General features: G+C 40.0%; 1 protein-coding gene across 2 annotated transcripts in view; it reads right to left on the bottom strand.

The window, feature by feature from the left end:
- Positions 1-13,229: 13,229 nt before the first annotated feature.
- The window catches only part of LNPEP (leucyl and cystinyl aminopeptidase), a 106,299-nt gene continuing 92,213 nt past the window's right edge, over positions 13,230-27,315 (bottom strand). For both annotated transcript variants that reach the window (XM_059418283.1, XM_059418282.1), the window contains 4 exons: positions 25,851-26,012; positions 23,462-23,602; positions 22,695-22,776; positions 13,230-21,851 (listed from right to left, as the gene is read on the bottom strand). In XM_059418283.1, coding sequence (XP_059274266.1) covers positions 21,720-21,851; positions 22,695-22,776; positions 23,462-23,602; positions 25,851-26,012 — 517 coding nt within the window. In that variant the 3' untranslated portion in view covers positions 13,230-21,719. The remainder of the gene's footprint in view (positions 21,852-22,694; positions 22,777-23,461; positions 23,603-25,850; positions 26,013-27,315) is intronic.

Raw genomic sequence — 27,315 nt, 5'->3', positions numbered from 1 at the left:
GCCTGGAGTCTAACACAGGGCTCGATCCTGCGACCCTGAGATTAGAACCTGAGCCAAAATCCAAGGTGGGCCTGGAGTCTAACACAGGGCTCGATCCTGCGACCCTGAGATTAGAACCTGAGCCAAAATCCAAGGTGGGCTGCTCAAATGAGTGAGCCACCCCGGCATCCCAAGGTGCAACTTTTCTAACTGTTTGCATAAATTATCTTGCATCTGCAAGGTAACAAATTATTGCAAACTTTAGCGGCTTAAACCCACAAAATTATTACCTGACAGTTCTGTAGGGCAGGAGTTTAATAGGGGTCTCATAGGCTAAAATGTAAGCATTGGCAAGGCTGAGTTGCTTTCTGTAGGCTCTGGGTAAGATCCACTCCCTTGCCTTTTTTCAGCTTCTAGAGTCCATGCATATTCCTAGGCTGGTAGTTCCCTTTCTCCATCTTCAAATGCCACAAAAACGAGTGGAGACCCGCTCACATTGCATCATTCTGCTCGGTCTTCTTTTTCCACTTTTAAGGACCCTTGTGACTCCATCGGGCCCAACTAGATAATCCAGAATAGTCTCCCAGTTTTAACGTCAGCTACTGACAACCTTAGTGCTACCTGCAAACTTAATTCTCCTTTTTTTTCCATAAGGTAACAAAAGCTTCCTACAGTTAGGACATGGACTTTGGGGGACCATTTTTTGCCTACTACATTGTACTTCTGAACTTCAATCAGAGGCAGAAATGAATCCAAAATGTATCTGTATAAAATGAAAGAGAGGCGGGATGCCTGGGTGGCTCAGTGGGTAAAAGCCTCTGCCTTCAGCTCAGGTCGTGATCTCAGGGTCCTGGGATCGAGCCCCGTGTTGGGAATCTCTGCTCAGCAGGGAGCCTGCTCCCTCCTCTCTCTTTACCTGCCTCTCTGCCTACTTGTGATCTCTCTCTGTCAAATAAATAAATAAAATCTTTTTTTAAAAAATGAAAGAGAGGCAAACTGTTTCCTCCCCTTGCAAAAATGCCCGTGCTTAAATGGCTTTGGAGTCTGTCCCATAAGTAGAGAGCTGCCGAGCATGTGTACTTCTCACCGAAGTCTGGTGCAGCTTGCCAGCTACAGGTCCTATTGCATTAGGAAGATGGGAAAACAATTTAGTAGGTTGTGACTCATGTTTTAAAAAGTCACATAAGACAAAACGAGAGCATACTGAACATAGTGAAGGTAAATAATGATTTGTGAAACCTTTGTTACAGCTAAACATAGGTTGCAGGGTAAAATGCATTTTAAAAAATCACGTTTACTCTAATTAGTTCATGTCATATCTTCTCATTGGTCTGCAGAAGTTCCATCTCTTGTTTTATTTCCCTTAATCCCCCATCCTCCACTTTCATTTACCTCCTTGTCCCCCATAGGCAACCATTATCATGTGTTAAATGTTAACTTTTTTTGTTATACATGTATGTTTTTGTAAAATATTCCTTCTTCTGGGCTCATGCTTTTTATAAGTTACATGAAATGAAACTAAAAAGACACTATCTGTACTCTGGTCCATTGCTTTCATTGCTGCAGAGTCTTTCATGGTGATATCTACCCTATTTGCTGTATGTCTTTCTCAGGGTAGAAGTAAAAAACATCTGAAAGCCACTGGTCTAGCGAGAACACCCAGGATTCATTGGAGACCTTTTAGAAAGGAAGGAACTGGAAGTTTTCTTCATCCAAGTTGCATGTCTAAAATGTCTGTTTAGTCTTCTTGTTCCCAACCGTTAAGACCTATGGATGTCACTGTTCCCAAACTTGGTCCTGTAGGAGGATACAGGTGGACATATACCGTAAACAGAGAATCCTTTATCCACTGATGTGAAGAGTTGTGGAATTTTTAAGCGGAAACACCCTCTTCCTGCCCTCTTCCCTGGGCCCTCCATCATTTTAACAGACAAGTATTTAAAGATAGTTTGATTTCAAGGAATAGAGACTCACTCAACATAAAATAGAATTTCTTGAAAGGGTTTTGGGTATCTTGGAAAACCCAAGAATGGGAAGAAATCCAGGCCTCAAGACCATCTTTATCTCTACCAAATTGCCTAAAACAAGGTGAATGGTCAATAAACTTTGGTCCAGTATTAGATGAATAGGTGAGAAGAGGAAGGAACTGGAAAATCATCAGGAGAAGAGGCAGCAGCTCTCACTGATTTTAGGGCTAGCCCCTGTAACTCTGCTCACATACGTCTGCTTCCCTTGCCCACTTCTGCACCAATATGTATACTGGCTCCACAGTATACATATCGGCACCCTTCTAGGGTGACAAGCTACCCAGTTTGCCTGAACTGTGGGGGGTTCTTGTGATGCAAGATTTTCAAGTGTTAAAACCAGGAAAGTTCAGGCAAACCAGGAATTAGTCACCTTACCATTGCATCAGGGTAAGCTTTAAAAATCAGCTTCATAAATGCAACCAGTCCCTGTGAATTGATGGATTGAGTTCCTCCAAGCCCCAGTGTTGTGAAGTTTGGAGCACTTGATTGGATCTACCCGAATTGTGATTTATTTCCCCTACACCAGGTGTTCATTCCTGGGTCAATCAATCTTGACTGAGCTACAGTGAAGAGGCTAGGCAGGTACCTAACTCATCCATAAGTCAATGGACCAGCTTTACCAAGAAAGGGTGTTGAGGCAATGTTGGGCCTTTGTAGTTCACAGATAGGACCTAGCACATCACTCAGAGATTTCCAGCATGAGCTCTCTGTCCAGGATCAGAAGAGTGAAGGAATGATAACAGTGAAATTATTAGACTTTCTAAATGAGATGTACCTCATCCCACCTTTCACTTAGTATGATATTTCCAAGATTCATCCATGTTGGAGCATGTTATCATTACTTCATTCATTTTTACAGCTGAATACTATTCTGTTGAATGGATATACCACTTCTCTTATTAATCGATGAATTAACTAATGACCCTTGGATTGTTTTTGCTTTTAGTTAATATGAATAATGCAGCAATGAACATCCACACATACATCTACAATTTTTTTATATAAGCATTGTTTTGAATTCTTGGGTACCCGAATATGGGTCTTACAGTAACTCTCTTTAACCCTTTGAGGAATTTTTTTTTATATGCCCACCAGCCAATGTATGAGGGTTTCAATTTCTCTATTTCCTCACCAACACTGACTATTTTCCAGTTTTAAGTTATAATTGTGAATTGGACCCGATGAGTTTTGATTTGCATTTTTTGATGACTAATGATGTTAAGTATATTTTCATGTGCTTGCTGACTATTTTTACATCTTCTTTGGGAAAAAGAAGATCAGATCCTTTGCCTATTTTTTAAGTGGGTTGTCTTTTTACTGTTAAGTTATATGAATACTTTATATATTCTGGATACCAAACTCTCACCAGACATATTATTTGAAAATATTTTGTGCCATTCTGTGGTGTATCAATTCACAGAATTTTCTTCATAGTGTCCTTTGATGCACAAAAGTTTTTAATTCTAATGACCTCGGGTTCATTTCACTTTTGTTGCTTGTTGGCAGTTAGGCTATTGCCTAACTGAAGGTCATGAAGATTTACAGCTGTTTTTCTTCTAAGAGTTTAATATCTTTAGCCCTTACATTTAGGCCTTTGATCCATTTTGATTAATTGTTGATTTTTGTATATGTTATGAAGTAGTGGTTCATATTCATTCTTTTATATGTTGATATCTAGCTGTTCCAGCACCATTTGTTGAAGACATTGTTTTTTTCCCCATTGCATTGCTTTGGCACCCTTGTCAAAAATCAATTAACCATGGGAGCCTGGTTGCCTCAGTCTCTGGGACATGCAACTCTTGATCTCAGGGTTCTGAGTTTGAGCCCCATAGTAAGTGTAGAGATTACTTTAAAAAATAAATCTTAAAAAAAAATCTTTAAATCTTTAAATAAAACAAGTCAATTGTCTGTAGCTGTATGGGTTTATTTCTGGACTTTCAATTCTATTCCATTGATCTGTATGTCTGTCCTTATGGCTCTACCATACCTGTCTCGACGGCTGTAGTACATAGTAGGTTGTGAAATTGTGTAGCGTGAGTCCTCCAACTTTGTTCTCCTTTCAACATTGTTTTAGCTATTCTGGGTTCCTTGAGTTTTCATGGAATTTTAGGATGTGGTCATCAGCTCCTACAAAGAAGCCAGCTGGGATTCTGATAGAAATTGTGTTGAATCTCTAAGTACGTTTGAGGAGTACTGACTTAACAATACAAAATGTTCCATGGGATCTTTCTATTTATTAAGATCTTCTTTAATTTCTTTAAGCAATGTTTTATAGTTTAGAGCATACATATCTTGAACTTCTTTGGTTAAATTTATTCCTAAGTCTTTTAATTTTGGGGGGTGCTATAATACATGGAATTGATATCTTAATTTCATTTTTGGCTTATTCATTGTTAGTGTTTAGACACACAACTGACTTGTACATTGATCTTGTCTTCTATAATCTTATATACTCATTTCTTAGCTCTCATATATATATATTTTATACTTTAGGGTTTTCTATGTGTAAGATCATGCCAACTACAAATAGAGATGGTTTTTACTTATTCCTGCCTAATCAAGATGCCTTTTATTTCTGGGTTTTTGTTGTTATTGATGTTGTTTTTGTTTGTTTGCCAAATTGCTCTGGCTAGAACCTCCAGTATGATGTTGCATAGATATATTGAAAATTGGCCGCGTCATCTTGTTTGTGATCTTGGAGAAAATCTTTCAATCTTTTACCATTAAATGTGATATTAGCAATTGTTATTCACAGATGCCCATTAGCAGGTTGAAGAAGTTCTCCTTTATTCCTACTTCATTGTATCTTTTTTCATGAAAGTACATTGGTTTTTGTCGAGTGTTTCTGTATCTGGTGAGATGGTTGTGTCATTTGATGTTTTATTCTATGATGTGTTACTGATACGAAGGGCTAAACTAGTTTTTGGGTATCAAACCAACCTTGCATTCCTGGACTAAATCTCATTTGGCCATGATGCGTAATCCTTTATATATATATTGTTGGATTCATATAGTTGAGCTCTATTTGCATCTATATATATATATATATATATATATATATATATATATATATTATACTATATTTGCATCTATATTTATAAAGAATGTTGATTTGTAGTTTTCTTTTCTTGTGATATCTTCTGCTTCTACTACCTTTCTTGGGCCAGAAATGATTTCTTATCCACAATAGGAAAAGAGATACAAATGATATACAAGGATACGAGGAAATAAGTACCACTATACACCTCAGAGGTTAAAAGCCTTAATCTACCTGCTTATCTCGGCCCCCTCCCCAGTCATTGGCTGGCCTTCATGAAAAAACAGAGAGGCTTCCTGGCTCCAGGGATGCTTCTTAGTCTGCTAGGCAATCTGCAAAAGTGGACTGTTAGTGTGTATGGCACATCCAGTAAGCTTGGAATTCCAAATCATGAATCATCTGCCTCAAAGCATCATCACCTTGAACAAACCCTGTGGAGAGTAGAGCCACAGAAGTTACAAGGTCATGTTTGCTAGACTGCCTTCCCCAAGTCCAGGACCCAATACCTGCAATACCCAACCTTCCTGTTAGTCTGGTCTCAATGTATCTTCTGTGTTTTTCTACCAACTATTTACAGAGCTGGCCTGGTAACAAGTGAAAGAGGACATTTCCTTGGATCAGCTGGAGGCTGAAGACCCTGAGCTGCTGTTCTCTTCTGTATACTCAGTGTGATGTCCTTTGGAAGCACATTTCATGGCAAATAGTCAGTACTTTGGCCTCCATATGGATGGCACATGCTCCTGGGCTAACTCAGGACAACCATCTGCAAGGTAACCAAGGAACAGCTCTGAGGACCACACTCTTCTTGCCTAACCCTCAGAAACCCTTATGTCACAGATCCTAGGGAAGATCCCTTGCCTGCAAGGACCTGGCAGCACATTCCCACCTCTGGGAGTTGGTAACCTCCTTCCAAGGCCATGGCCTGACTCCTCCCAGATGGGATCTGGCTGTCCTGGGAAAGTACCGCCTTCCCAGTCTCTTGCTGCAGCAAGTCCTGCTTAGAACAGCTCAACTCATTTCTTGGTCATTGGCGATTTCTGGGCTGCCTAAGTCAGATTAGAGCTCTGACCACTTTGCAGGAAGGTATGGGATGTCTATTAGAGCTGGCTAGCCATCTCTTTTAAACTAGAGAGAAGTACTTCTGTTTTTGTCCAGTCTTCACAGACTTGTTTTCTTTAGTGTCCTCTCACAGGAGCACATTTTCCAGGATTCCTTCCATTTCACTCAAATTTCCCTATCTCTATATGAGTCTGGGATTCCTTCTGCATGGACTGTATGGACCCTCAGCCATCTCAGGACAAACAAGTCTTCCCACCTGCTCTTGATCACTCCTGGGGAGCACTGGCAAGGACAGAAGCCATTGGAGGTTTTTGGTTTTTATTTAATCCACTGGCTGCTGCTGATGCATCCCAAGCATGTTCTAAAAGGTCTCTGCAGACTGCTCTTAATTTAAAGCAGGGAACTTCGAGAGATCAAGCCTCCTTGCTGAGGCTCAGGGGCAGTCATTGAAATAAAAGAGGCACAGTGCCTATCCTTTAGAAGCCTTTCAGACAAGCAGTGCATTTCCCATATTGCGCATTTCACTCATCGTACTCTGGGACATCACCTATTGGCTTTTCCACGTCAGGCAAGCCCTCTACCTTTTATTGAACGTTGTTGTAAATCAAGACTCCCTCATTTATAAGTCCACCTGGAAACACTCTTCTTATTCTTGCTTGGCTACACGGAGCAACTCAGACAAGAAAGCACTCTTACAACTTGGGTTGAGGTGAGCCAAGCTCATTTATGGCTAATTAGAACTTGGGGGGAACCTGGAGTAAAACTGCAACAGGCAATTAACTTCCAGTCTCTGGTCATTCACTTGGAACACCCTTAGGAATGAATACCTGCGTGGTCACTCAGAGCCCAGCCAAAGTGCCTGTGGTTCCCAGTCAGTGACACAAGGCATTACATGTGGCCACTTATGCAGTCCCTGCGGCGGTGAGGCCTCCATTTTTCCCTGGCGCTGCACACCCAAATGAGCAGAGGGGAATTCTGGTGGAGGACACGAGAGTCCCCCCAGCCCCACCCCACTCAGGGCGGTGCGGTTACTGGGGTGGTTGTAAGCACTCTGGGCCTCAGAGTTAGAACCTCCCATGGCACGCCCTTCACTTCTGTTCCTCAGGAACGCAAATGTCCTCGCCGGTCTACCACCCACTGCGCAGGCAGTGTTTATAAAACCCAGGTGGCATTCTCCCAGCTGGAGCCAGCTGCTCCCATTAGAGCCGAGCTTCATGTACCCACCTCTCACAAGGCCTGGTGCAGAGTAGATGATTACAAATATTTATTGAATGAATGAGCCATGAAAAACTTTGAAAACGACGGCCTGGTTTCCGTCTTCTACCAGATCAATTTAGGGCTGCTTTTCTCTCACCCAGAGTCAGGATGTGCTCAGATATTATAAGCTCATTCTCATGTTAACCTAGAAAAAAACAGGAAAAAGTTGGTTGCCAATCAAATGAAGTGGATAAAGTTTCCTTTTATGAGAACAATGTGCTTGTTTGAAACATAGTGGAGAAGGTGCTGGGAGTAAGATTACAAGGAATATAGCAAAATAAATAGCAAAAGGCCACAGAGGGGTCCTCTAAATCACGGGGCCAGCTGTTCACCACAGGCCATTAGCTGCCCAGAGCTCCTGATGCACTTGGCCGTGTGCATCTGGGTGTGGTTGCTGATGTGCAGTGCCACAGAGGAGAGACATTTCAAGTTCAAGGAGATGTCTAGGAGGAAGAATGAGCAGTCCGTGAGGCGTATGTGTGTTTGCGTGTCCCGGTGTCCATGTGTATGCACACTTTGGTGGAGTACAGTGAGTGAAAAGATCCCACAGAAACAACAAAGTGAGGGAGGGGCTCCGGAGAAGAGAAATATTAAGTGAGGATGAAGCTGTTTGTTGTGGCACGAGATTCTCCCCTATGTAATCCCGGGGAAAATTTGCAATGCTCAGTAATGCTTTGGCAGCAGTGGGTTTGTAGGAAGGAATTGTAAGAGGCAATAGGCTCTAAGTTCAGGTTTGCTCAGGACAGAAAAGAGACAATGGGCAGAGAGGCAGGGCAGAGGAAGGTCAACTGACATCCATTATGCCCCCCAACTCTCAATAAAGATTAAATATGTGAAAATGATTTTAAAATTACATGTTAATACTATGCCTTTTCCCACGACTGTAAACTTCTGTGAACTTCCTCATCTTCTACATGAAGTTGGTGAAGCTGATATCTGTGTTCCTTCCATCCAGTTCATCACCCATGATGACGATGGCCCCCCTCACCATTGTTAACCACCGCTTTCTCCTCCTTGGGGTCTTCCGTGGGGGTGACAGAGGTCTGTCTGAACCTCTGTCTGCCCTTAGCATCTCCTACCAGAGAAAGGTTACTTCATTGAAACCCACTTACTTCAAACATGCACAAAAGGGTATGTGGATGAGGTATATGGATGTTAACGTCTGTATACTGATGCTTTGGAGATTGTAGTAGATCGTTCTTGTTGTTGCGTTTGTTTTTTTAAAGATTTTATTTATTTATTTGACATAGAGAGAGAACACAAGCAGGGGGAGAGGCAAAGGGAGAGGCAGGCTCCCCACTGAGCAAGGAGACTGATGTGGGCTCGATCCCAGGATCCTGGGATCATGACCTGAACCAAAGGCAGACGCTTAATCGACTGAGCCACCCAGGCACCCCCACATTGTTGAGTTTAAAGGTTAAAATACTAGGGTAGTTTTTAGCTCCATACTCTACATTAAAATAATCAAACACCTCTTTCAATAGTGAATTCTACTACTCTTGTTTCCAAGGAAATGGTATCCTGCAGGCCAATGCATGTAATTTGTGTCAAAGGCAACACAAACTTTTTCTAATACAAACACATATACAAATTCAACATATAATGTTATATTCTGGGGGTCTTCGCTAAGGCATAGCCTCTGGTGCCCTTATATTATCAGTAAAAGGAGGGAATTAGACTATGTCATATGGGAGGTTTTCTCTAGCACGGAGATCTTTCTTTCTTTCTTTCTTTCTTTTTTAAAGATTTTATTTATTTATTTGACAGAGAGAGAGAGAGAGAGAGAACACAAGTAGGCAGAGCAGCAGGCAGAGAGAGAGGGGGAAGCAGGCTCCCCGCTGAGCAGAGAGCCCGGTGTGGGACTTGATCCCAGGACCCTGAGATCATGACCTGAACTGAGGGCAGAGGCTTAATGACTCAGCCACCCAGGCGTCCCATGAAGAGAGATCTTAACACATTTGGCCAATTTCTCTGCCACATGCTAAGTTGTACCATAGATTTTCTGGCTAGAACTAAGACTTGTATATGCTTAATTCTTTTGCATATTTAAGGCAAATAAATCACTGAAAGGAAAAAAGAGTATTTACTGAGTACCTACAAAGTACCAGATTTATTTCCCATATACCTGTGCCTGCCTGATGTTATTCCTACAAAGTAGGTATTATTACCATTATTGCAGATTAGTCAATAATCAGGATTTTATTTCATACATATTTATAATTAACCAAATTCAGTGACAGGACATTATTTCAGTTGTGAAACCTATATAACTTCATGCTTTTTCTAATATACTATAATAATTCTCAAATCTGCATATCTATGGCTTACATTTACAAAGAGGATTAGACCAAAATTATTTCTCTAATTTCTTCTCCTTCTTCTTCTTCTTCCTCCTCTTCCTCTTCTTCTTCTTCTTCTTCTTCTTCTTCTTCTTCTTCTTCTTTTTTGTATATGTGCCGCCAAAGCGAGCACTATTTCTCTAATTTCCTAACTGGCAAGTTATATAACCTATTCAATTAAAAAAAAAACAAACTCATTTCCATCTGGAACTGAGGGTATTAACATCTGTGTAGCCCAGAAAGCAGCAAAAAGTTTTATCAATATCAGTTGACATTTACTATCTAACTTTGATAATTATAGGCATTGTGCTATGTAATTTATAGATATTTTATTTATTGTGAGGTGAACAACCTTATAAGGTGGGTAGTATCCCTGTTTCATTATTGGAGGAAACTGAGGCTTGTAGGAATTAAGTAACAAGTGGCAAATGACTGAACCGGGAATCGATTCCAGTCCTGATCAATGCTAGTCTATGTTCCATGGCCTTTCAAATATTTTAAATTTCTAGGAATCATTACCTTTGCTACTATGTCAAAATAGTGATACTCCAAGAATTCAGCTTCAATTAAAAAATCACAAAGGGCTGGGAGGTGATGTAAATGAAGATAGAAGCAGCCACTACACGCCTCGGGCAGCCAGTGCACCAACCTGCTCGAAGCACCCGACACTCGCTACATTCACAGAGAAGGGTCACGTCAGCAGACACCAAACTGAAGGGCTCGCAGCTAGCCACAGCTGCTTCTAGACAAACAGCCTGTGAATAAGCAACACCTGGGTCAGCTAACTAGCCTTCCTAAGCAGACGTGGCTTCCTGTCTGCCCCTTCAGCAACATCACCTACTCTAACCCATTTTTTTATCATTTTATTATGTTAATTACATTATGTTCTTCCTTTCAAAGAAATAAGTGGGATATTAGGGGAAAAAAAGTTATTATACATATAAGCAAAGGTCCTGATTCTAATTCGGTTCAGGCAACAACAGAAATCACAATCACGTAACTGACTCGATGACTATCCCTAAGAAAGGTAATAAAAATGAATACCAAGCAGAAAGCACTGGAAACATATTGCTAATTAGTGAAGGTGGGCGATAATGATGATTTAAAAGTATGTTTTTGCTCTCTGGTAATAACATGCCTGTGGAGCATGTAAGTCAACTGTTCACCTCACACACAAGTTTTAGGAAGCCCTGGATGCTTGTGTGTGTGTGTGCACATGCGTGTGTGTGCTGCAGTGGGTGTGGGGGGCAGGTAGGGCTTTACGGTAAGAATTGAAGTAAAGCAAAAAGAAAATATAACTGAATCAAACTCTTCTATGCCATGAATCCTAAAAATGACTTTAAAAAACTAAAGTTCTATTATTACTCTCATCAAAAAGTCCATTGAAATCAAAGTGCTCTTCTCTACATTTATAAAGGGTTTTAGTTCAACTGTTTTTGCAGTATCAATGAATAAAAAAGTATAAAAACTGTAACCAGTAGCTTTTGATCAAAACCTCCCCAACTCCCTAAGAACCTTTCTCTAGCATATTATGATCTTTAGTTGAAGTATAGTTGACGACACAATGCTACATTAGTTTCAGATGTACAACATGACTCAACAGCTCTTCCTTAAGCTCCCCACAAGGACAGCTGCCATCCGCCTCCATACAACACTGTTACAATACCATTCACCATAATCCCTACGCTGTGCCTTTCATCCCAATGACATACTCATTTCCTAACTGGAAGCCTGGACCTCCCATACCCCTTCGCCCCTTTTGCCCATCCCCGTACCCCTCATCACTCTGGCAATCATCAGTTTGTTCTCTGTATTTATGGGTTTCTTTCTGCTTTGTTTTTAGGTTCCACATATGAGCAAAATCATATGGTATTTTGCAGTCTCATTTTGCTTAGCATAATAACCTCCAATTCATCATGTTGTTGCAAATGGCAAGATCTGATTCTTTTTTATGTCTGAATAATGTTCCATTATATATATATATTTCATATATATATATGAAATCCATTCATCTACCGATGGGATACTTAGGTTCCTTCCATGTCTTGGCTATTGTAAATAATACTCCAATAAACATAGGTTTTCAAATTAATGTTTTTTTTTCCCTTTGGATAAATGACCAGTAGTAAAATTACTGGATCATATGGTAATTCTGTCTAATTTTATAAGGATCCTCCACACCATTTTCCAAAGTGGCTCCATCAGTTTACCTTCCCACCAACAGTGCGTGAGGGTTCCTTTTTCTCCATATCCTTGTTGACACTTGAAATTTCCTGTCTTCTTGATATTAGCCATCCTGACAGATGCAAGGTGACTTATCATCGTGGTTTTCATTTGCATTTCTCTGACAATGAGTGCTGCTGATCATCTTTTCATGTGTCTGCTGGCCATCCATATTGTCTTCTTTTGAAAAATGTCTATTCAGATCTTCTGCCCATAATAATCAGATTATTTGTTTTTCTAGTGTTGAGTGGTGTAAGTCATTTATATATTTTGGATAGTTACCTCTTAACAGATCATTTGCAAATATCTTCCTCATTCAGTAGGTTGCCTTCACTTTGTTGATTCTCCAATATATAAGAGATTCTTAAAAGGTAAAGCTTCAAGATAGTTTTGTGTCCCAAGAAATAAGGTTTTGGGTAAGGGGATGATGAGACACTGTACTTGCCCTAAAATGCCCAACTTTAAGCCTTAACAACTACTTGTAAGAGAATATTGGTTCTAGTTACCCCATCTGGAAGGCTAAGAAATTTTTAATTGTCCCTCAAGACCACTCATGATGGGTTAGAATAGAGAAACTCTTAGTCGACCTGACCAGGAATGTTTAATGAATGAATGAATGAATGAATGAATAAATAAATAAAATATATAGTTTTAATTAAAAAAAAAACAACAACTCACCATCTCCCTTGAAAGCTGTGCACCCCCACTCCAATTATATGTGAATCACAGCAAGGTGGGGTTTCCTTGGTAACTTTCAGTGTCCTTTCACCTTCAAATTCAGATCGTGAATGATCTTTGGTTTCACTGGCATATGTCATTACACGTCTCATACGGAGTAAGGTACTTAACTATTACTGTATCAACTGGTACTGAGCATTCATAAGAAGCAGTTCGGTCTAAAAAGTAAATCATTGCCCTAGATAGAGCTCCTGTAACTGTTACTGAGCCCCCTGCTCCAAGAATCCACTGAAAGTTTTAATACCCACTGCATCACAGGAAAAATTTGGCAACGTCTAGAGGCATTTTTCATTGTCACACTGGAGTTGCCATTAATTTGTATTTGCTATTTACATTAGAGGCTGAGGATGCTACTAGTCATCGGAGAAAGCACAGGACAGGCCCAAATATCAATAGTGTGAGTTTGAGAAATCTTGAGTTACAGGCAGTAGAGATACTGGGGTCCTAGTGGGGTAGAAACCAAATCATGCAACACAATGAGTATGGTCACTATCCTGGTAGAGCATGTAATCTGAGAAGATGCACCATTTTACATACCTAATTTTTTTTATCCAAATAGGCCACACAATGTTTATATTTAAATACTTTTATTTTCATTTCACCAAAAAAAAAAAAAAAAAAAAAAGCAACAGTGTTTGCAATTACACATGCCTTTCAGTCAGTGCTGGTCATATGCAAAACAAGTTATCAGAAATATAAAGAAAAATAAGCCTTTTCCCTTTACAAGTGACACAACACAATTTGCATATATATTATACATACTGTTTTCAAAATTTTCCACAAAATACAGATTATGATACAAATTTAGAATTCCACCACAAGCTCAAATTCAAAGAACTGGAGATCCACTTAGGTGTTTAAATACAAAAATGTAATACTTTTACAAGTTTCCAAGTAATTGCTTTTCAAAGTGTTTGAAAGAGACTACTCTTCATAGCAACATGGAACACTTGGCTTTAATCAAGACGGCTATAAGACTAAGTTTTGTCTCAGTGTGAGTTTGCTGAATAATGCAAATGCTCCAATTATGCTATAATTCTATATATATATATATATAAATCTGTATGCACACACACACACACACACTTACACACACAAGTGTATTATGTACTGATGGTTTATACAGTGCAAATTCTGGAGCATTTCATTCAGCTAAGCCATGACCTTTACTTCTTTGAAGTATTTCAAATTAAGAACTGTTCAGAAATATCACTAATGACTACCATGACTAATTCCAAAAAGGTGCCCCTTTCTCGCTTATTTATGATCAAAGTTACATGTGTCATGAACAAACTCTTATTTTTTTCTACAGCAGCAGGTATAAATAACAGCAAAGTATAGGCTAATTTTTGAACACTAGAACCTGAGAGTTTGATATGGTAAATGGTATCTTTTTGCAAATGTTCTAGGAGTCCTATCAACATTTCTAAAAAATATATATAATAAAATAATATGGCAAATCTTCAGCATTATATTCATTATAAACTGCAGAACAAACAAAGATTGCTCAGAAGCTTAAAAAAAAAAAGCAAGGAAGGAAGGAAGAGAGGCAGAGAGGGAGTGAGAGACTTGACACATGCATTTTCTTTGATGCAGACAAACATGGAGTCCTAACATTTACCATGTGGTGGGTGAAGAGTCAGTACGACTCAAGAATGCTGAAAGTGAACACGCCAAGTCTGGATGTATGAAACACATGCAAAAACGTACAGCTGATGAGGCAACACGGGCTTACATTTTTAAGCGTACGTGAGGGTAACATCTAATACCACAGGCGCTGAAGACAAAAAGAAAAAACAAAACAGGAATGGTCCAGCTAACGGAGAACTGAGGAGAGAGAAGCAGCCACACAGAAGAGCTCTGGGTAGTAAAGGGCCAACTTGCCCTACCATAGATGGGCTCTGAGGGAGGGCCTGTCCCCCAATTCGTTGTGGAATGATTTATTTTGGGGCCCATGCAGTTATTCACTAGAACTATGGCCATAACTCAAAACACTCATTCCAAAAATCAAAGTAAGTTGTATCGGTTACATAAGAACATGCTATCAATGGAACTATGGGAGACTTCTGTAGATAAGTCAGAATTCCAGGCCCCCCAAAGAAGCTACTCTCAAGGGTCTTCACACAAGTTCTAGGCAGCACTGTTATTACTGAAAGATTCATCAGCAAAGACCTTTAAACCTACTTTGTACTTAGGATTGTCTTCTTGGCTTTCTGAACTCTCCAAAGTACAGGTCTCTTCTCACCATTTCCTTCAGTTTGACTCAACACAAGAAATGTTGAATCTGATTAGCTATCCTAAGTCAACCACAGCCAAGTGTCTTCTCTCAACTTCTTTGCTCTATACTTGTTGCCATGAGTTACACCACCCCATGCCTTTCAAGTCAGAGGGCAGGGATTCAGTGGGACTTGATTTTTTTTTTTAGATCCATGCACAACCCGGAAAGGGACTATGTATTAATGAAAAATAATGAAAAAAAAAAAGATTAGATATGTGCTTATATACACTTATATTTTTAAAGGCATATATCTAGAGAATAAAACAAAATAACCACAAAACAACAACTATACTTGGCACTGCTAAATGAAGAAATATGTGGGAAAGGAAGAAGCGATCTGTCATTTATGAAACTGAATTTTCATTAGGTCCCAATAGAGATAGCAAAGCAAAGAACTAAATACAAAACGAAACAAAAAACCCCCCACCCATATTAAGAATATTCCCCTGCCAAAAATATAACCCCTCCCCAAAAACCAAGTAAATAAGCAACACACAACTATTCTATTCACTATTGCCAACGCAGGCAATAAGGGAAAGGGGAGAAGGGGAGATTTGTCATACACTGATCCTCAGTTTTCATCTTGTACCTGTACATCACGCTAAGACTAGGTACAAAATCAGTAATAGGAAAACATTTATTTGCAGTTTTTGAAAGTTCATATCCTGTCCTTTTCCCCTCCCCATAGCCCACCCAAATCATCCTCCCCCTTAAAAAAGTCACCCCAAATTATAAAACGATTGCCCATGCAGGCAGTGAGGGAAGGGACGCAGAGGAGATTTATCATACGTACGGACCTCCATGTTTCATTATGTAACTACAAGTCCCACAAAGGACTGAGTACTAAGTGAAATAACACACAAAACGTAGCAAACATTTATATACATTAAAAAAATTTTTACACACACACACATACACGTGCGCACACACACACACACACACACAGAGTGTGTGTATACACACACACTCTCTCTCTCTCACTCAGACTACACCCACCCCCCACCCCCCCAAAAAAGAAACTAAACATCTATTCTTCTACCACTGCCGGCCAGGCAATGAGGGAAGGGGAGTAGGGGAGATTTTTCATAGAATCAATCTCAACTTTCGGTAAGTACCTAAATCGTCATGCAAAGGTCTAGATTCAAAATGAAGTAAACACCAAAAAGAAGCAGAAACATTTATATACATTTAAAAAACCACCTATCTTACCTAATAAGCCCATTCCCCATTAAGAACTTCAAACACAAAAAACAAACACCAAGTCCTCCAGTATCCTCATACAGTCGTGCACAGGCTGTAAGGGAAGAGAGAACAGGTTTATCACGCCTCTGGATCTCAGCCTTTGCACTACGCTGCGTATCTACAAATCCAAACCAAAAAAAACCAGTTCAAAGTAAAAGACCAAAACAACCACCACCACCACCACAGCAGACGTATATGTACATCTTTTAAAATGTAAACCAGAAATGCCCCCACCACCCTGCCAAAAAAAACCCCTCTAAACAACTATGCCGCTAGTCATTGCCTGGACAGGCAATAAGGGAAGGGGAGAAGAGGAGATTTTTTTCATAGAATGAACCTTGATTTTCATCATGTACCTAAATATCCATGGAAAGAGCTAGGTACAAGATGTTGTAACAGAAAAAAGGAACAAAAATATTTATATACATTTTAAAAAGTACATATCCCCACCCTCTCTGAGGAGGGAGGGGTAGAGTAAAAAAACTCATCTAGAACTACTCTAAAACTACTGCCCACAGAGGCAACAGTGGGAGGGGACAAGAGGCCACCGTCATACATTCAGACCTCCATATCTCGTTAGGTACCCCCATGTCCAAGGAAGGGACGGGGTACAAATGGAGTAACACAATGTAGTAACGAACACTGTACATACAGTTTTCAAAAAAGTCTATATCCCGCCCTTAGTCCCTTCCCACCCCCAAGATCTCAAAAAAACCCAAACTACTTGAAAATTATTGCCTACATAGATAAAAAGGGAAAGGAAGAAGAGGAGATTGCTACACATCTAGAACTCCATGGTTCTTTAGGAACCTATGTGTCCAAGTGGAAGACTGGGTACACAGAGAAGCACTATATAATAAGGAAGTAAACACACACACACACACAACACACACACACACACACACACACACACACACACACACACACTTAAAGTATTTACCCCCAAACCCACAAAAGAACCCCTGAAACTAATTAACTACTCTACCAGCTATTGCCCACTTGGGCAATCAGGGAAGGGGACAAGAGGAGATTGTTATACATCCGGACCTCCGTGGTTCATTGGGTGAGTTCCAGTTGGGATACCCAATGAAATAATACAACTTGGTAGTAAAAACAGGTATATACAGCATGTACACATCCCTTCCCCCCACCCCCCCCACCCCGCCAAACCCCACTCCAACAACTACTCTACCAGCTATTGCCCACTCAGGCAATAAGGGAAGGGGACAAGAGGACAATGTCATACATCCGGACCTCCACGTCTCATTGCGTACTTTGACATCCTCTCAGGAGGAGGCAGTACGAAATGAATAAGTAATGTCAAGTAGTAGGAAGTCTATTTACATATAAGTACATACCCTGTTTTCTCCCACCCCGCAAAACAAAACAAAACATCAGCTACTACCCGAGAAGGCAATAAGGAAAAGGGCAAACAGGAAATCTGTCATACTCTGAACCTCAATTTCACTAAATATGTATGCACACATCCAAAAGAACATACATAAGGTGAAACATAAAGAAAGGGGCATAACACAGATATACATCTGAAAGGATGATACACAACCCCCACCCCACAAGACTAGATCCAAACAAAAGCAGCTACAACTAATCTGTAGTTACTGTCCATGCAAGCAACAAGGGAAGCGATACCTGGGCATCCATCAGACTTCCGGACTGCCACCGTTCATTAGGAAAATGAACCACGAGAAAGACGAACAAAGTGCAAAATGAAATAACACCCACAAACAACAGCAAAAACATTCTGCATGGATTTTAAAAAGAACATACCCTGCTCTGCCCCCCACACCCCCAGTATCACCATCAACTTCCAAAAAAGAAACACCAAGTAACTACTGGGCAGCTGTTGCCCACACAGGCAATATAGGAAGGGCAGAAGAGATTCTCACAGGACAGTATCTCACTCTTTATCAGAAGACAGTACACAGAATGAAGGAAAATAAAAGTAGATCAAAACCACGTATGTACATTCAAAAATTATATACCCCTTTCCCCGCCAAAAGCCACTCAAAGACATCAATCCACTGCTCTATGGGCTATTGCACATGCAGAGACGGGAAAGGGAGGAGAGGAGATTTATCCCACGTGTGAACAGCCACTTCTCGTTCAGGACCTACTGCCAGTGCAGAGAATGAAGCACGAAAGAAAAGAATGCAAAAATTAGCAAAATTACACACATTCTTTTTTTAAAGTACAAACGGAAGTGTCAGAGTGGGGAGAGAAGAAGCTCTTTAGAAAGATTCATTGCAGTAAAAACCAAATAACAAAGGCAAAAGGGAGAAAAAGAGCTCTATCGGACCTATGGAATTCAGATCTCATTTTGCAAACTCCACCCAGGAAACGCTATCCTCGGCGAGACACGTGTCCTGGACTCCTACGCCTTCTCTGCATCCCCATGAAATGAAAGGGGGTGACATTAATACTCAGCAATCTGACCACACATTATGGGCCCAGGTGCTTTAGTTTGCATTGGCTTTTACAATACAACTCAGTAACAGGCTACCAGTAGTAATCTGACAAATTCAGCACTTAACTTTCATTTCTTACTTTCCAGTATTCAGAAAGGACTCTGTTCGGTCCCCAGGGAGAATGACACAGCCCCAGAGCCTCTATATACCCAGAACTCCTCTGACAGCTCTTTTGTTCCTACAGAGGCTCAAGTACAATAAAATGAAAACATGAACTGCAAAGAGAATTAAGCGGAACCTGGGATGGAAAGAAGGTTCAGGAACACTCACACAATGGCAACACAGTTTCACTTACAGGGATTTCTAGAAAACGATGAGATGGGGACCAGCTGGGGGTACCTGCAGTTTAATGTATCCAATCTCTTGCTGATAAAGAACTTGGATGCCTTAGATTTCTACTTCATCTCCAAAGCACCAGTTTTTCTTCTACAATTCCAAATTCCCAACTTTACCTTTCTTAATCATCCAGCATAATGGGTGTCTTCTACTACGTTCAAGCAGCTCGTCCGTCTGCAATGAACATGAACACCCGACCGCGTCACGCTAGGCCTGGCGAGCCACAGGCGCACAGACGGGAGTTCTCAGAGACACCATGGCTAAGCCAAAGTGTGGGGAGGGGGCATAAAACTTCAAAAGCTACAGTTATGCCTGTTATGTCACATGTTCTACCTATTTCATAGCCTTATATTCCTGACTAAGGGTTGTTTTTGGAAGTGCCATCGAGATGGGTTAGCTTGACATTAAAAATTATGGAATTCTGTGGGAAACAGTGAGGTGAGGGCTACTCTAAGGGGAGGCCTACAAATAGAACTACAGCCAGCAGGGATCCCGCATTATGGCAATGAACAGACTGAGTACAAAGAAAGCAATGGATTACAAGGCAGCTCTTCTTTTAGCCCATGTTTTGATAAGGATTACTTAAACATTACCCTCTGCCCACACACACATATACACACACTCAGGAAAAATGATATAATTCAAGATAAGATTTGCCATATGCAGAGTTAACACACATTACAGGAGCAATGGAAAGATGGGCAGGTATAACTGAAGAATCTTAACTAATGTTGAGAAGTAGCAAAATTTAAACTCTGTATCAAAGTGGAATTCAGTAATATAACATGGTAAAAAACCAGCAACCAAAAAACCCCTCAAAAGTTTAGTATTTTCCCCACTCTAAAAATATAAAAACACACTAACTTCCAATATCAACTAAACTATTATTCGTCTGCTGAGCACAAGAGGAATAAAGACCTACAATCACCCCAGTTTCCATAACACATCTTTAGAGGATTCTGCAATTCTCAGGATATAATATTTTGTACTCTGAACCAGAGGTAAATGTTTAGAAAAGACTAACTTGGGGAAAAACACACTAGGATTAAAGAAAGCTACCTTTTAGCTTGCCAGCATTTTAAATTTTGGTATATAAAAATATTTTCATAAAATAAAATATAATTTTATACACAATCCCACATATTTTCACTGTATACCTGCTAACTTAAAAAAAGGTGACCTTTCCCATTGATTCTCTGGAGTGTTTTAAGTGCTCACAAATGGGTATCTACCCTTTTTATGTACACAGAAGATGTTTTCAAACAAAATATTAAGTACTCAAAAATTATTAGGAAGAAAGCTTTTCCCCTAAGAATCAAAGAAACTCAACAATCTAGGTATTAAGTCTGCATAGCTCGAAAAATTCAAGTACAGTATTTCTCCTTTACAAGGAGTAAAAATGCCATACGATTTCAGAAATCTTCCCTTTCTTTCTTTCCTTGGCCATTCCTTTTAATCAGTTAGTTTGGCCATGATAGAAACAAAATAAAACAAAACAAATAAAACCCACTGATTTTTCAACTAAAGAAAAGTACTGTTTTGATAGTAGAAAAAATTCAAAGCCCACCATATTAAATCTGAATCAAGTTACTCCTATCCCATATTCTCTTTATTCCTTTAAGGTACTATGGTGAACTTCAAATAAAAATGTTCAATTTCACAAAGGCCCTATTTTAAAATATGCTTCTAATATATGCTACCATATAACATGAAAATCTACACAGGAGTATGACTGACAGGGCAAGTGTCTATGATCAGGTAACATCAAAGGCAACCTAAACTAATTTTATTTTTACTAACAGTGATAAAGTCATGATAAAAGACAACAGTACTAACAAAATGCTCGCCACACATGTAGACATATTCTTCTATAACACAAGGTATATCTATGGCAGGGAATGATAAAGGTGTACAGATTGGGAGAATATTGGAATTCATAAATAAAATAATTATAATTAAAGCTAGCTCAGTTTGAAACATTTTCCTAAAAGATGAAAAAATAAGTACTAGATATCTGGAAAATGTAATCTCTTATCCTTGTTACTTAGCTTTTCAGAACAACAAAAATTTAAAAATTCTGTAGCACCTGGCTGTTCTGCAGAAGAAAAAAAAAATAGAAGCTATAGATCTTATTTAAAACTTTGTTTCGGAAAATAAAAGATTAATCAAAACCTCAAACCAAAGTAGATCTGCACACCTGAGATCAGTTTTCTAACAGTTGTAGGATTTGCAGACTTCGTTACCATAGTTTTTGAAGCTATGTTCTGTACCACACTCAAGGAACATCTATCATCTATCACTAGGCAGCAACAAGGCTGGCAAAGCAGCGCCCGCAGAGGCCGGCTCCCACGGTAGATCTTCCCTTGTTTCGCTGGGTCAGTACTTTCCGGATACTGAGAAACAGAACAGAACCAAAACAGACGTTTCCCCCCACTGCCCCCATTTGTGTATCTTCAAAGTAGAAAAATTACTCACTGTTTTTGTAGATGTTGGCATATAGGTGAATATAATTTTGTAATAAATAACTATGTACTGCCCAAAGACAATTCAAGAAAGACAGATGAAAAACACAGACGGGCCCTGAGCGAACTAGAACTCCTAAAGACTGCAAACGACTCGGCAGCAATTCTGACTTCACCTTGGCTTTTTGCAAAAGCAGCAGAGCCCACGTTAACAAGCTCTCTGAATGGGCAACAAAATGGGGCACAGTTGTGCATGCTACAACCACCATGTCAGAGTTTTGAGGTTCTTCTCCATCCAACGGATATTCAACTGGATGACTTCCAGAGCCTCCTGGACACAGCGAAGCCGAAAGGTTGCCTCTGACTGATTTTCAAAGAACGCCTGGACCTGTAAAAGTTGCATGGACAAGTATTTCAAAAGAACAGGAAATCATAGGTAACTCTGAATAAGTTTAACTGAGTCATGCCTATGCTGAGTTCTTGAAAGAAGTACAGAAGAGAAGGACTTTATTTTTGTTTTATTTTATTTTAACTTTTAAAAGATTTTATTTATTTATTTGAGAGAGAGAGAGAAAGCAAGAGAGAGTACGAGCAAAGGGTGGGAGCAGGGAGAGGGAGATGCAGACACCCCACTGAGCAGGGAGTCCGACGCGGGACTCAATCCCAGGACCTCAGGACCATGACCTGAGTGGAAGGCAGATATGTAACCAACTGAGCCACCCAGGTGTCTCCAAGAAGTACTTTAATATTTGAAGTATTTACATCAATTCCTGATCACGTATGGTGAAATCTGAGGTAATTTTAAAAATGAATTGCCCTTAGTTCCACAAGCATGAATTTTTCCAGTTTAGAATAGGAAAAAAGAAAAAAAGCCAAGTAACAGTAAATGAAGTAGTCTAAAATTAGAATTAGTGCCCAGTTCTACCTTCGGAATGGAATTCTTTAAAACCATTTTATTACCACTTAAAAAGAGACTTGGCATATGCTGGTCTTAATTCAAAAAATGATCTGTATCAGGCAGATGCAGGAATACTGTTGAGAATGGAATCAGAAATCTTCCTCACCAGAATTTGTCCTCATCGCTGAGGACAACTTTTAGTAATCATCCCAGGGCAGAATTGCTGGCACTGACCAAGGCCAACAGAGAGAAGGGGCAGAAACTGGCATGACAAGGCACCATCTGACTTAGACTGAGCAGCCTAAGGGGAAAGGGTGACCCAATACAACCAACCTCAGACAAATGCGCCTTTGTTGAAAACAGGTGCGTCGACCCAGCAACAATACTTTGTATGGTATAGGACCCCAGATGAAACCTGAAGAAACACAAATACAAGAGCCAAAACAGCAAAAACATGAGGCAGCTGCTAGGAAGCAAAGTTCCTAAATGCAGAAGAATTACTTGACCATACATTACACAGGCCAAAGGCGGACTGGGAGTCCTGCTCTTGGGTAATGAAGCTCAGTAACTTGGCAGTAACCCTACACACATTCCCACTATCAGTGGCAAGGAAAGGTGGGCAGAAAAAGGCAGGAGTTACAGATACCCAGATAAAATATTAATTCATTTATTTGATTCAAAAATCACACCTTACCCCAGAAATGCCATTACTACTTTGAAAGAAAAAAAAAATCCTCCGCATGCTGTCTGGGTCGCTGTTGAGTTCTTATCCATTCCCCTGGCAATGAAGAGGTGTTTTTCAACACACATAACTAAACAGCTCTTCTGAAATAGTCAATAGCCACGTGAAGCGAAGTGACCTAAGGGTCAAGCATGGCTGGGCTTAATCAGTACCGAATGGAGCACCACTGTCAAACGACTCACATTATGGGATTACATTTACAAGGGTGAAAATTTCTGGGTGTTTCAGTTAAACTGTCACTGAAGCATTTTTCCTCTCACAGCAGATCTTAAATCCTATGAATCAATACAACATTGGGAAGAGTTTCAAATGAAGAACTGGAGAATATGAAAAATTAGCAGTTATCTGAGAAACTTACTTCTGGACAAGCTTGCTCCAGTTCTCTTTGACAAAATCCCATGCCAGCAAGTGTCCAGGGAAGTGTTGGCCAACTGTTCTAATGATGAAAGACAGCTTTTGTGTTCGGATGGTATCGCCACTGAGGCTATTTTTCATTAACCTGAAGAGCAAAGCAGAGGTAGTTTCCAAAATAAGTATTCATCATGAAGTGATCACTGAACTTAAAATCAGTGCCAGTCTCCTAATTAAGGTTCTGAAGCAATTCAAAGGATGTAAGTTTTGGGTTGGTCTAAGATTGATCCATACATTGAAAACTCGTCATTTTTTTTTTTACATGAAGGCAGAACTCACCAATAAGATAAGGACTTAAATATATTGTCACACAATAATAAAATAGTTCTTAATGTAGTAAGGACATTTAGGAAATAAATTCAAGTAGAACTTATTATAACTCTGAAGACTGGATTTTGTTGTTGTTGTTAAAAACCTTATTTGATATGAGTAGATAGGTACATTGGTACTCTTAAAAAACTGGGCTGTTTGATGTAAAAAAGCAAGAACATTTTAGAATATGCTTTTAATATTAATAGTTAACATTTATCGATACTTTATATGTACTAGATTATGTTCTAAATTCTTGACACAACAAGGCTTCAAACAGGGAATCATTACCTATCTCCACTTTACAGTTTAAGAAACTGAGGTTATTTAAATTGACACCAGGACACAGCTGATAAATACTAAAGCCTGGTAATTAAATAAATTGCAATTCTCATCTATCGTGCTAGAATATCTGTTTCTAGCAGGAAAACACATATCCCCAAAAGAATGCAGAACAATTTTTTTTTAAAAAGATTTTATTTATTTGACAGAGAGAGATCACAAGTAGGCAGAGAGGCAGGCAGAGAGAGAGGAGGAAGCAGGCTCCCCGCTGAGCAGGAAGCCCCATGCGGGACTCGATCCCAGGACCCTGAGATCATGACCTGAGCCGAAGGCAGAGACTTTAACCCTCTGAGCCATGCCCCAGAACAATTTTTAATGGGAGGAAAACCCAAATGCCCACCAAGATGTGATGGATTAAATAACATGTGATAGAGCCATACTGTGGAATGGTGTGTAGCCATAAAAACAAATGAAATAAGCTTTATGAATGAACAAGGCAAATCTCAAAGACTGATCACTCACTACGAAGAATGTTACGGAACACCCGGTACAGTATAAACTATGCTCAGTATATAAATACACACACCGGGACAGATGCTGTTAACAGAGAGAAGAGAGAAAGGATGGTAGTGAGGGGTCATATGAGAGGTGCTTTCACATTTTATTCCGTTTCCTTAGGTACTGTTTAAGTATTTATACTGGGGAATTCATCAGTGTACTACTAGTTCAAGACAAAATTATTACTGTTTAAAAACAAAAACTTTTTTTTATTTGCTTGGGTCAGAGGCCGGCTGCTACTTAAAAAAAAAAAAAAATGACTATAGTGCGTCCTCTGGAAAGTGGGTCTGGACAGGTGCTAACACCACCTCTGGAACACTAGAAGGATTTACCTGAGCAAAAAACAATGAGAGCCACGTGCCTCTCCTTTCCTTCCCACTGCTGACGTTCAAGATACCTTCATATTTCTCCTGGTTACCTACAGCTCCTCTACCTGACACTGACTGTTCTTCCTGCCAGGAAACCTCACCTCCTTACTGCCCCTCGTACCCCATGTGAAACTACCACCTCTAGCCCTTCCTCTGCTGGATATTAAAAAGGAGGAAAGGTCTGGGGTGCCTGGGTGGCTCTATTGGTTAAGCAACTGCCTTCAGCTCAGGTCATGAGAGTCCTGGGATCGAGTCCTACATTAGACTTCCCGCTTAGGGGGGAGTCTCCTGCTCCCACTGCTTATGTACATTCTCTGTCAATTAAATAAATAAAATCTCTAAGGAAAAAAAAAAAAGGAAAGGTCTGACAAATTCGCATGAATGTATAACCCATGGTTTTTACATGTTTTACTGAAGTGTCTGCATTTTTAAAATGATAGCTTGGATAGAGCAATGCCTTGACCAAAAAAAAAAAAAAAAAAAAAAAAAAGGAAAGAAAAGAAAAGAAAAAAGCACTAACTAAAGAGAACATCCCAAGCAGATCAAAAAGTTCTTAAGCACAAAGGAGAAGGGGACTGTGATTTTTGGCATCTCCCAATCTCTTTTAGCAAAGCCCCTCCTGCCCATCCGTACAGGTCCAGTCCCTGAGACGAAGCCCAACACATGTGGGCTCCACCACACACTGTCCAAGTCAAGGCTAGTCCACAAGTAAAGGCAGAAATAGGGAGATCCCAGAGAAAAGGAGCTCCCCAAACCTAGGAGCACCATGCTTTTATGCTTTGGGTTTTTATGTATCATATTGCTTGGGTGGTTTCATACCAGTAAAGTTTCCGTACATCCTCTGAGCTGGCAAGAGCTTCAAGTATTTTATTCTTTTCTGCTTCGGAGTCTATAGAGACATACTTGCTTAACAGGAATGACCAGCCTTTCTCTGTTTTTGCTCCAACCTTGAACACAGTACTCATGACATCAGTAGGTAGGCTGTAAGAAAGGTACGAATATGAGAAAAACAAGGAAAGGCAAGGAATTGACTAGTGGTGGTTGTGCACATAACAGAAGAGTCTTTACAACTCATTGTCAAGAAAATATTTAACTCAGTGGGCAGCTACTTCCTTGGTGGTGTGACCATAAAGAGTATCAATTCATCTTAATGCAGTCATTATTCACTGAGCACCCACAAAGAACCAGGCAGACACCTGGCTGGAAGCTGGGAAAGAGAAGAAGGAGACCCAGTCTCTCCCTCTGGGAATTAGAGGCTATCACAATGTACAGAATAAATCAATGCATCACCACGTATTGTGGTGAGTTCCATGGTGGAAATACAGTGGTGAGAAGAGGGGAAGAAGCACAGTTTTCTGGCCTTATTAAGATCTCAGAGCTGGAAAGGATATCAGCAGGTTATCCCAATCCTCCACCCCAACTCCCATCTGACGCTTGAATCTATTTTCATAATGCCCACTAAGGAACACAGAGAGAACCAGTCATCATCAAAAACATGTCTACTAACTGCTAACTACACTTGCTATGGTATAGCACTAAATTAATTACAAGAGACTTGTTTGACAGCTCATACCCACACCGATGGCTGCTATAAAAAAGCAGAAAACAGCAAGTACTTGGTGAGGATGTGACAAAACTGGAACCCCTGTGCCCTATTGGTGGGACTATAAAATGGTGCAACCACTACGTAAAAAAACATGGCGGTAGCCCCCCCCCCAAATTAAAAATAGATCTACCATATGATAGAGCAATATCACTTCTAGGTACACATCTGAAAGAGTCAGAAGCAGTCTTGAAGAGGTATTTGTATACCTACGTTCATAGCAGCATTATCTAACAAAAGCCAAAAGGTGGAAGCAACTCAAATGTCTATCAATGGGTGAATCAAGAAACAAAATTCAGTGTGTATACACCATTTACACTGTATACACACAATGAATATATTCAGCCTTAATAAGGAACAGTATTCTAACACATGCTACAACACGGATGAAACTTGAGGGCAAGTGAAACAGGTCAGTCAGAAAAAGACAAATACTGTACATTTCACTCACATAGGGTACTTAGAGCAGAAAATAGAACCGTGGCTGCCAGGGGCTGGGGACTGGAGAAAATGGAGAGTTGTCTGGGTAAAGAGTTCAAGTTTTACAAGATAGAAAGTTCTGGAGATTCATTGCTCAACAGTGTGAATATACTTACACTACTGAACTGTACACTTAAAACATGTTAAGATAATAAATTTTATGCTTCATGTATTTTATTACGGTTTAAAAAAACAGTCTTG

The sequence above is a fragment of the Mustela nigripes genome, chromosome 12, assembly GCF_022355385.1.
Source record: "Mustela nigripes isolate SB6536 chromosome 12, MUSNIG.SB6536, whole genome shotgun sequence".
In the NCBI taxonomy this organism is placed as follows: Eukaryota; Metazoa; Chordata; class Mammalia; order Carnivora; family Mustelidae; genus Mustela; species Mustela nigripes.
The sequence above is the reverse complement of the archived record's forward strand: the minus strand, read 5'-3'. Positions and strand labels throughout refer to the sequence as shown.